Source organism: Cottoperca gobio, chromosome 18, assembly GCF_900634415.1.
Source record: "Cottoperca gobio chromosome 18, fCotGob3.1, whole genome shotgun sequence".
Classification (NCBI taxonomy): Eukaryota; Metazoa; Chordata; class Actinopteri; order Perciformes; family Bovichtidae; genus Cottoperca; species Cottoperca gobio.
Genome location: NC_041372.1, coordinates 6,315,616 through 6,327,913, shown reverse-complemented (window position 1 = coordinate 6,327,913; position 12,298 = coordinate 6,315,616). Strand labels below are relative to the sequence as shown.

Here is a 12,298-nt window from a genome sequence, read left to right as displayed (position 1 = left end):
TTTAATCAGTGGCAAATGGTGGGTCCAGGCAGTTGGTTACCCATCACTTTAAATGGAGGGGGATGGGTGCACACATACCAAAGCAAGATGGTTCAACCTACACACAAGCTAGCCCAAATAAATCATCATATGTGGCGTGGCATACATGCAACATGTAAGTAAAATATATTTTTATTTCAGCTCATATGAAAAACTAAAATAGCCCCCACATGTCTTGATGTTGCAAACATTATATCTGTTGTCGTGAATGTGTGTATTCATAGGTGGGTGTGCGCCGGCAAGTGAGTTCAGCATGGCCCTGCTGGAGCTCATCCAGACAGGCTGTAGCATAATAATGAAATTGTGGCAAGAGAGCAGCAGATAAGGCCTGAGCATTGAATCTCATAGACCTCATATGCTAAAACACAGCGGTGGGTTCATGGCTACAGTGACAGCTTAATGAATGATAGGTGCCTTCCTTTCTAGCAGACAGTACGATTTGCATGGCATACTGTGGAGGAGGCAGCCTGAAGGCTTTCTCAGGCTTTTGGAGCTGATGTGAGGCCTGACCAAGGTGCTGGTAGTGTGTGTGTATATGTGTGTCTGTGGTGGCAAAGGCTCTACTGCAGCGTTGTGTGACAATGACACCCAGTTGAAAACTGTCTACCGAAAAGGCTCCGAAACAAGTGGGCTCTTATCAAGGAGTGGGGTATTAGTGTTGGTAATAAGCTGTGCCACTTGGTTGACAATTCATGGAGAGCTGGTATTTCAGACAAGGACTTGATATGCCAGGCTGTAATGGAAGTATTTATGATGGCGATTGAAATTGACTCCCCACATAAGAGCCGCGTTCTAATGTGCGTGTGCTGTCTTATAGTAGATAATGAAAATACTGGAGGACAGCTACTAAAAACAACACAAACCGAAAGAGAAACAGCAGTGTTTGCTGTGTAGGCGTACATTAGTAACTGCTACAGCATACTGCCAGGGGAAAAGAACAGCAGCTAATACAGCCAGCCAACCAAACAAAAGACTTACATGTACTTTATGCATGATTGTCAAACTTGCAGCATATGGCCACATACACAGACAACTGACGGCAGTGCTGTAGAGCGCAGGGTGACGTCCCAGCCTGAACTTGAGCACAAGTTTGTTATGGAAAAGTAGCCTTTCCTTTTCACAGGGTAACCATAGCATTTCTCTTGCAGACCAATATCTGCTGACAGTCATAAATCCACAGAGAGAGAGCCAGAGAACATTTTTATGTTAATTATGTCAATTTAAATAGCTTAGCAACTCATGATGTGAGAGGTGCAATCCAATTATCCAAGATAGACGCAAGAGAAGGCAGGAAAATAAAAAAGAAATGGCAATAGAGCAATGAGAATAGGACACTAGTATGAGCTGCCGTTTGAGAAGATAACGCCTTTGTGCTGTTACTCAGTGTTTCTCTCTGATGAACTAGCATGTGTTCTTAGGAGTTTACTTAAAAAACAAACATAAAAAAGGTGTAATTTTGTACATTTTATAATTCACATTCCGTTTCTGCTGTGCCTCAACATTGACAAAGTTACGAGACCAAAGTTGCCCATATGTAGCAATAACAGCTAGCTGAGAAAGAGGCTAACTTATCTTTTCTTTTTTTTAAATCAATAAGTAAATATATATTTATCCATATTTCTTTTTATGTGTGTTTTATGCAGTAGACCATGTTTTTCACTACAGTGTTTCAGAACACAATCAAACACATTTGACAAAATTGGGACGTCTACTCAGTAAGGCAGAGCAATTTATGTTGTCACTCATTCATTATGTATTTGTTTTTTGATTTTTATTCATGGGCTATGTTTAAACTTGAGCTAAAAAATAACATTTACTGGGCGCCCCAGGTCAATAACCTGGTGATTATATTGATCAACAATATAAATGCCTTAGTTCAATTGTCTCTGAAGATGAACAACAGAATCAAAGAAAATCCAAAACCAAAGTTTGACCTTAGAATGAAAAGAGAAATTAATTCAAGGGTTTGGTCACCCTTTATCCCCAATGAACACCACAAAAAGGTTGGGTGATGGATTTCTCATTGATAAGACACTGAGAATATACCTTCATATAGCCTCTATGACACAGGTTAGCACTCATTTGGGTGCTCCGTCACACTTTGACTGTGAGGACTTGTGCGCATGCAGCTGTGGGCTGGGAGGAGAATATGGATAGCCATAAATCTAATGCAGTAGTGAGCACCGGTGACGAGATTGTGCACTGATTAGGTCTAAAGAGGCTTACCACAGCCAATCGACCACAAATGGCTATGTGACACTCCTCTGCACATCTGACAACAGATTGATTGATAGAGAATACAGGTATACTGAGGCAAGAGAGAAGGGAAGGAGGTAAAGAGAGACGACCGATAGAAGTAGTGTTTGTTGGAGAAACACTAAGTGGATGCAAATGGCACAACATGAGCAAGAACATGCTGAGGAATCAATAAATGCTATTTACGTCTCCTGTTAAAGCAATGTATATTCAGGGTGGTGAAAAGGACCATGGGACATAAATACAGAAAAAGGGTGAATAAAAATTGCAGTGGAAAAAGCTTGGGTTGGGTAACATCAAAGGAATCATCAGAGTGAAACTCTGCCTTGTCCCTGACAGCTTAGGCTAAGAACAGCGCAGCAACTGATGCATCACAGAGCACTGAGCCAAAAACATATACTGTAGAAAGTAGGACAAAATAAGTAGTGCGCAGGCAATTATCAATGGATTTTCCTGAGTACACAATGTGCCATGACAGAAAGCACGTGAGATTTTACATCTCAACAACCAGTTAAGGCCATTCTCTTTTAGTGGCTGCCATCATGCGTCAACAATTACTATGGGTGGGGATTACATGAATTTAAATTGGCCACAGTTCAATACGTCAGTCGACCCAAGATGGCTGCTGAGCTTGAAAGGCAAGTAGCAGGACTCAGCTGGCTGGGGATGTGCTACGAAAAGACCAGAAGGGAACAGCCTCTGGAAACATCATCCGCCAATACGAGGGCATGAATCAATACACTGGCCCATGGGGAGCTGAGGCAGTGAGTTTGGTCGCCCAGACCTGGCTCCTCTCAGTCTTTCCAGAGATGACAGAGATCAATAGATGGATGAACCAATTGCTTAGGCTTATGTACTCAACTTAGCGCTCATTGCCACCACAAATCAACCCACGAAGAACATTAACTCCCATTGACCCTTTAAGGCCATTTAATTCCTCTAAGTCAAACTCGCACAACTACTTTTACATGGAGCTCAGCATAACTCGTCACTCAATCAGTGCCAGGAGAGTCTATGAAAAGAGATCTTACCGTGGCCCCCACGTGTAAGAAAGGGCATCCGGTTGATGGCAATGGGCACAGTACCATGCTTGTTGTGGAAGTGGTGGACATGGTGGGTGGTACTGAGGGAGGAGGAAACTCTGGCTGCCACGGCTGGGCAGGGGAACACCAGAAGTGCCAGAGAGAGCACCAGCCTAAACAGGAAGGCAGGACTGGCCCACACAACTGGTGACGCTGCCGCTGGCCTGGGTACAAGTAGCAACCCTCTGTCCACCTCCACTTCCACCTCCTGTTCCATGGGGGTGGGGCCTGAAAGGAACAGAAGGCCCCTCCCCCTCATACGACAGAAATAAGAAGTGAACATCTCAAATGAATCCAGGGCCCATGATCCCCTGCTTTCCAGCCCGGGGAGGAAAGGAAAATACAGATTACAAAAATAAGCCAAGAAAGAAAAAAAAAAAGATCCTTGTTTGAAAATCCCAAAAATTATTGAAAAAAAAAAAAAAAATTACAAAATCCTTCCTGAAAAGAAAGACCCCAAAAATCCACCAACTGTCTAATGTTGATATCCAAAAGCTTCTGACTGGATCCTTGAAAACAAAAACAACTCCCACTCCTCCCCTAAAACAATTAAAGCTTTTGTAGAAAACTTAACCTTTTTTGTCTAACAGGCAACTTCCTTGGCACCCTCAAGCAAATAATCACAGCTTAGCAGCACAGATTTAGCAAACACAAGACTCCATCTTAGCTCCTTTAAAAATATCTTCTGTACAGCTCTTTGAGTTTATTGTTCGACAGGGTTTCCTTTGCCTTGGGGAGATCTTCAGAGGGTTTCTCCTCCCATTAGCCAATCCTCCATCGCAAAGAAAAAGACTCCTGTCATCCCTTCAGTGCTTTTTGGAGAAACCAGGGTGCAAAAGGAAGAGGCGAAGAAAGAGGGGCAGAAGCAAGCGCTCTGTGATGAAGGAGCAGCCAAATCCTGTTTCAGGGCTTTGAATCCCTGTAGGAGCTCCGAAACCGTTTGTCTGCAGCCGAGAGCGGGAAAACAGGGGATCGATAAATAAATAGAATACAGGATTGGGGAGAAAAAAGGGATGGCGAGAGGGAGGAGAAAACGGTCGTCTATTTCCAAGTGCGGCGGTGCTAAATTCCTTCCCCTCTTTTCTGACAAAATAAATCAATATGGGTCATGGAATGAAGAACAGCACCAAGAAGACACCTCAGCAGGATTACACCGTAACCAAAGCTCTGAACCAGCATCAGAGTGGTTGTTGTCCAGTTCAACAATCCTCCAATCCTTAGACTTATAACCAAGCTCCGTCCTACTTGTGATTGCTCTTCAACCTTTGTGAATATGATTCAGCTTTCTCTGCCCCTTCAATCACTGCTTTCCGGGGTGAGAGGCAGATGAGAAGCAGCCGCTGGTCCTCTCGATAGGGCTCCGACACGGGGTGCTGCTGCTGGCTTGCTGAGAGAGTCTGACGATGCTGTTGCCGCTACTGCCGCTGCTGCCTCTGCTGTGAAATTCATGCTAATTGAATCAGAAGCTGCAGCAACGAGCGCATCCTTCCTGCCCGCACAGTTCTCTCTTCTCCTTTTCCTCCGATCAAGTCAACCACCCCCCCGAAGGTACACGCACATGGCTCTGAACGGGGCAGGGCGCAAAACAAGAGCCAGGGGCAAAAATAGAGCCGAAAGGGAAAGGTGGACACACTCGGATCCTTTGAATGCACTGACGGTGACTATGATACATAGGGCAGAGCAGAGACAGAGAGGGAGAGTGTTTGTGTGTCTGGTTGGAGCAGGGAGAGAGAGAGCGAGAGAGAGTGAGAGAAAGAGGGGGGGGGGATGAGCGGAGAGAATTTAAGGAGGAGAGCACACACACAAGAATGATGGGAGGCACACATGCATGTTGGGTTTGTTGTTTGCGCACACACACATTCAGAAGCCAGTTTTAAAATACGCTGGCGGAAAGCACCCCCTCTGGAGTATGTAAAGCAATGGCACACTTGTGTAGGCGAGTGTTTGCATCCACAAGTCAAACTAAATACTGGAGCTCCTGACATCAATTGAATTTGATTAACTTACTAACAATAAGGATATTACCCCTCTATCATCTGACACAATGTTATGTTTCAATCATTCACGCTTCCTTCTTCTCATCTCTTAATCCTCTTCTTTGGTCTTTTATCCTCTCTGCACTCACCACTAAGCACACCTTTCAAGCTTGGACCTCTATTCCCCCTTCTGCATGCATTTAAATTCTCTATTCACACCATATTCTCAATTTCAATTATTTTTGTCAAAGAGAAGGTGGGGCATCTAATGTGGGCAAGACGGAAAAAGAAAGAGTGACAGGTGGGTACACCAAGAAAACATGTCCGTAAAAGGAGTGGGAGAAACAAAGGATGCAAAAATAATGAGGAGGAGAAAGACGGCAGCAGTGCAGGGACATTGGAATGCAAGATGAAAGGAAGTATGAGAAAGAGAGATGGAGAAAAAGGGGAAGAGTTAGAAAGAGAGAAATGGAGGGAGATTGTGTATCAGATAAATCATGGCCGATAGAGATCTCAGCTGGGACTGGAGTGTTAGAGACAAGAAGCAAGAAAAATGTCCAAAACAGGAAAAGCCAGTGCAGGTATTCTGCACTGATGGAGAGAAAAGAGTCCGAACTATTACTCATTCACACACACACACACACCTTCTTTTGCTCTGGAGCGCTAAGATGTTTTGACAAATCGCCCTTTACAGCTGGATCCGAACAAAACGCACAAGTTCATGAGGTACTGACTATCTACCTATATATTGTATGTGTTAATTATACTACATGTACAGATGGTACACAAAGCAACGGGAGCTTTGTATAATATAATGCAATCCAATTTAACGACACAATCAAGAAAGTATAGCCTAAAACGATCACTTGGAGTTCATCCAGCTTTCCAATAGATTCTTGATAAATAAAGAAATAAAACATTATAAACCTCCCTCTACTCACACATACTTATTTTGACCTTTCTGGCCAGACAAGTTAATTTTCATGTTAACAAAACTTTATAATAAAGGTCATGTATCTGAAATGTCACATATTTATGAAATGAACAGTAATGAAGACAGTGGGTCTGTCCATACTCCAGTGCACTGGTGTATAATGGTCAGTTAAAGTGTTTTTCAGTCTTTTGAAATTAAGATTCTGCTATTATGTCCAAACACAGCATGTGTTGAGCTGGTGCATTCCTTCTTCTTCTTCTTCAATTTCTTATTTTTCAGATGAATGCTGTAAATCTCATTATTGACCACCAATGGGTCAAATGAAGTGAATGTATCACTTGTGTATCTACACTATCTATATCTTCCCAAACTATTTCAATATGTCTGAGCCTTGTAGTCTTGGTTAGGCTTATTTATTGATCTGGGAGCAAAGTTATTTTTGAATGCAGCCATACTGGCAAATGTAATGTTATTTACCATTAGAGAAAACAATAAATATAAGTATATTACAAAACAGAAAGGGGTAAAGTAAAACAAGCATGTGAAAAGAGGAGCACGAAGAAACATTGTACGATTGTAGTATACATGTTAAAACAAAAAATACATCAAACTATATGTAAAATGTGCCGTTTCATTTGGGATTGTCACTAACGCTAGCTGTTTTCTTTAGAGAACAGTGTGCGGACTGGGAACTCATTATGATGAAAGACACAGAGGACTGCCAACACCTGCTGCTCCCCTCCGGCACAGGAAAAACAATGAATACAGCGCACACAAATACACACAGGTGAACAATCACTTCAGACACACATGCACACATACTAATTGCACTACACACACACACACGTAATTGTCATATCAGTGCTACTGTTTAATGATGCAACAGCCGTGTCCCAGAAGTGTAAAGCCTAGCCACTAAATATTCCTCCAATGAAAATCCCTCAGGAGAAGTGAGGTCATAGATGGAGGAAGTGGAATTAGCTGACTGACGGACGTGGGATGAAAGCCTCTCGTCTACAGTCTAATCCTGTGGAAATCTGGCGTTGTACACCCAATTCATAATGATCTCAAACAAATGTCAAGTCAATGTGGCTACATGTACGCTAATGTATAGATCTATTTAAAGGGTGCCAGCAGTTATTCAGATGACATCCAAAGAAGAGGCGGAGACTTGGATTTTTTAGTTGGTGAGGTCAGGAAACTAGGACAAGCTGAATCTCTGAATGCTCGCACAGTGGGGGAATGAAACACAAAAAGCAAGTCATCAATTTTTAACTACCGTCTCCTGTTTGTGCTATTCAGTCGCTTTCTCCCGTACTGAGCCCCCGATGGTAGCCTCTTATGTAAGTGCACTGTTGGGTAAACATCCTCCAGACTGAGCCCCACGCTTATATGAATGCACTGCTGGATACTGCAAACAGGGAAATAACCTTATTTGTCTGGAATACAAATTGAGACACTAAAAAAGTGGTTATCTGCTATCTACCAGGAAGTCAAAATGACTTCAAAGCCTATTGTGGACACTCTTCAGATAGTTTGATTTCTGAAAAGATGACTTTGTTAAGAGAAAGACGTTGCATAAGTGTCTGTAAACACCATGAAGGGAAGAGGGCCGTGTACTTCTGGGGGATGATACCTGTACCAAACCATCTGACTTATCTTATTGCTGAACGTTTTCAGAGAGCGCACTTTCAAAATAGGAGAAGATAGAACATTGTGTAACTCATTCCCAAATAAATTGAGGTGTCTTCATACCTAAATGGCAAAATTGGATTTTTGTTACGGCCTTCAAATTTGACCCATTTGAGAATTTTCTGATCTGGTGCCTCTTTCGTCAGGCTGACATTGTTGCCTTCCAAATTGGCCAACATAACTATCAGACAAGCAATTTCTAAGATTTGGGAAAGAACGTGGTTGTCATGATGGTGCAAACTTTGGTCATTGGTGTCAAAGTCAGACACTTAGTACACTCAACCACCCACCGCCTCCTAAGAGATTATGTGGTCCAGTGCTGACATCCCACTACTTTCGCTTTTAAGAAAGTCCAGGACCTCAAGAGGTTGTCAGGAAAATGTAAAAACATATCTTTTTAAGCATTCAAACAAAGAAGACCGCCACATTTTCTGTGGAGGACAGTCTCAAATATATACTGTACGTTCTCCAAAATAAAACCTTCATGTTTATGTAAAATATGCAGTACAGTGTGGCTATTGCACTGTATAGGGCAGGCAAACACATGAGGTCTGATTGTGGCTTGTAATGCAATTCATAGGGATTGACTTACTTTAATATGCTTCTCTCAGAGAGGTTTGGTAATTAAAATCTATTGGTTTCCCAACAACCCAGCATCAATTATCCTGTTGGTAATCAGATGCATACATTTACCCAACAATGGCTTCATAGTAAGCCACAAAAGAGAGCACAATGGTGAATGAAACAGAGCTGATGGGTGCATTAGAGTACAGCGTTGTGGACAGAGAAATCCACTAATAGTATTGTGGCTTCACCAGCTTTGATAACTATGAATATGTAGTTAAATTAATGCATCTTTATTATGTATAATGATACCAGGGTTACAGGAATTGAGAGGAATAATGAAAAAAGAGGTTTAAAGCACCGGCTTGGATACAGGAAGAATTTAAGGAGAAGGGTTGGATGAAAAAGAACGGATCAGGATGAAAGGCAAACAGGAAAGAAGCAAGGAGAGTATGTTTGGTAATTAGATGGGAGGGATTAAAAGGGAAATGTGCTTGTCGTGGGCACAAGAAGCCTCAGCTAGGTAGAGGAGAGGAAAAATAACTAGCAAGAGGGGGGGGGGGGGGGGGGGGGGGGGTGTCTCCTGTTTCGCTTGGCTGAAGGTGCAGGTTGCGCACATCTTAATCATGTGAAATGATATATCCTCAAGGAGAGAGACAGGGAGACAGCAAGGAGACGAGGAAGAAATATAAATCACAGACTCTTTCGTCCCTACTCCCCTTCCCCATCACCATAAAAGCCATTTTCTCTGAGATTCCATTAACGATCATATCCACAGAATGACATTGTCTGCCAATCTTATGTTAGCTCTCCCTGTCCTAGTTAATTGGGTGTTTGGTAATTACAAAGATCAGATATCTATCAGTAGTTTGGGATGTTGAATATTTGAACAGCACAGGTATTGCTTGCCCCTCAGGGTGCTTTAATCAGCTTTTCATCACCAACACGGGAACAAATGAAAGTTGGTTCACCCCGGGTCGAGGTGACGGTCGATGCTCCAAACAAGCTTGTTGCCTAGTGATCATGTACATATCTCTCTGGTGGTTTCAAGAGTAGTTTTTCAAATTGGAAGTTCGTCAGTTATTCATTCTCTCAAAATTTCTCTATTCAAGATCATGAATTAGTCATTTGTGCTTTCGAAACAAATAAAGTTGTAAAGATGAATAGAATCTTAATGAGCAGCTATGGATTAATACAGAGAAACATGCATATACTTTATATTTCCCTTGTTGTACCCAACGTTGTGTTATCGTTGACATCTCTTATATATAAACAATACTCTACACAAATCATCATCACTAAGGGGTCATGTGTAAACATTCATTCAAGAGCCAAAATGAATAATCTGCGCCGACACATTTACCCATGACACCTGCCTATATCTCTTCTCTTCCCACCTCAATTCCACCATTGCAGAAATGCAAAATAGGAGCGCTGCTGGTAGGCTGGCACGCTCTCTCCTCTTTCTCTCTCTCTCACCTCGACTTATTTTCTCTCCATTGCTTTCTTCTTCCCCCTCTAGCCATCTATCCATCCTTCTCTATAGCCTAGCGCTGTGTGGTGAGTCAGCTGTCACTGTCTGTCCCTCCAGCTGTGGACCCAGCTGTCTGGGCCAGATGGGCTCATCTCCACCTCATCCTCCCTCATCCATGATGTCTATGAGGGGCCCCTTAACCTGAAGCCACGGACAACTGGCCCCGGAGTGTATAACTCTCACTGAGCCAAAACAACATGAGGAAGATATGTTTCTGGTGCATTCTAACAGACAAATTCCTCTTCTTTTTTTTCTTTTTTTAAGTGATTACTCTTTGCTTTGTAAAACCTTCAGAAGGTGATTTACAGGTTTACCGGGACCTGAAAACGATTCCTGTCTAGTTGCCATTGTGAAGGTAATAATCAGGGTACATGCTCAAAGGTTGATGGGGAGGGAGAGTGTCTGCTAAAGATATTCCAGAATAATACTGGCTCACAGTAATCTCCTGCACACAGGGAGAAATTTTGACAAGGATTTAAGCATTTTAAATACAATTTCGATACGCAATGATGGCCCAACAATAGCACTGGGGAGGAGGGGGGCTGGGGGGGGGGGGGGGGGGGGGGGGGCAGAGCATGGTGCACGAGAGAAAGTAAGGAGAGGGAGAGTGCATGAAAAAGAGAAAGAGAGAGTCATCATCTTTCTGGGGGAGCCAGATTGCAGAGCTCTAGGGTAAGAGACGCCCCAGTGTTTAAAACGCCTGCTGAATCACATATAATTTATCCAGAGCCTACGTGAAGAGGAACAGCAGTTAATGTGAGTGCGTGTATGTGTGGTGGAAAAAGAGCGATCAACACAGAGACAGACAGCGCACAGCTTATTTAAGACATAAGCCGTTTTTGATGCTCTGTTGGGGTCTATGTTCGATAAATGGAAGTGCCTATCGATTTAAACTCCAGATATGGAGCGTAGAGTCCTCCCTGTTATCACTGAGATTAACACACAACAACAATGTGAAATCTGCAGGGAACAGATTGGGCAGAGAATTCTCTTGGCCTTATCCGTGGCTTGAGCTGCAATTTCGTCTACAGCTGATAGCACCCTACATGGTTTGCAAACACAGAGATGCTGGTGTACAAGTACAACACAGACAAAGCCACCAGGAAATGTTGGGCTGTATTTACTAAATATTTGCAGAGGCGCTCATGCATTATGTGTGCGAAAACAGCAACCTGTGCACAAAAGCGTTTTCACACATGGAGCTCACTGGAGATTTAAGTGAGCATGGTATTATAATGGCTTCTACAAGGACTTGCTTAGGTTATATGCTAAAATACAGAAGTTCAATCTGGAGTGTGCATAGTCCTTTATGACAAGCCTAAAACTGAGACATACAGAAAGAAATGTTCTAATAAATTATATTTGGAAGTAATCACACTTGAACTAAGCCCAAAGAAATGTTCTGTACAAAGACTTTAGTCGGGAGGCAGAACTTTCATTTAGCCAGATAATTATTATTATTTATTTATTTTATAGATGCTCGAAAATGATGATATTGTTAAGTAAAAGATTTTTTAAAAGTATTTAGCGTATTTATCTACCACAGTCTAATCTATCACGCACCAACACATCTACTGGGTTTTAAGATCTGTTATTTGTCATGCTAATTAGTTAAAAATGGCTGGTTCTGAATAAAACTATAAAAGCTCTGAGCAGCATAAGATATGAAATGTTGATCAGAATTAAGTGCTGCGGAAACCAAACTGCTGTTCTAATTAGGCTGTACTTTTACATGATTTGAATCTCAGGACTTCATATATCTTACCGGGGTCAGTTCTGCTCATTTTAAGCACACTTATTTGTAAATACACCCAATTTTAGTGTGAAGCAACGTTACACTGCCAGTGTAACCAGTGGAGGCAGCATGTGGATATATTTTGTGGATACATTTCAGCATATTAAAAGTTCTCTGGCTGACGTTTTTTGGCCCAGAGTAACGGTGACATATAAGTTTGAATTAACAAATTTACACGCAATACTGCCAAATTCAGAACTTCAGTAAAGAGACTATATGGAAAGCAAACGTATCACTGAAACAGGAGACATTTACTTATCCAGGAGACAGCGGAGGGTAAACAGGGGAATGTAATGGCAGACAGTATTTGTAGATTGCTGTCTGCACAGATATTGGCTTGCACATCCTCTCTGTATTAAGTGTCCTTTCACCATGATGACCCAGTCTTCTTTGATATTCATACCTGTCAATTTAATCCCCCCTCCC

General features: G+C 42.3%; 1 protein-coding gene across 7 annotated transcripts in view; it reads right to left on the bottom strand.

Moving 5' to 3' along the window:
* Positions 1 to 12,298, bottom strand: part of nrxn2b (neurexin 2b) — a 503,322-nt gene that overhangs the window by 170,779 nt on the left and 320,245 nt on the right. Inside the window, exon 1 of one of the 7 annotated variants that reach the window (XM_029455257.1) lies at positions 3,327 to 3,728. The exons of the other annotated variants lie outside the window; for them this stretch is intronic. Within the exon in view, the coding sequence (XP_029311117.1) occupies positions 3,327 to 3,660 (334 nt within the window). The 5' untranslated portion in view covers positions 3,661 to 3,728. Of the gene's footprint in view, positions 1 to 3,326; positions 3,729 to 12,298 lie in introns of those variants that run through there. 7 annotated transcript variants of the gene reach the window in all.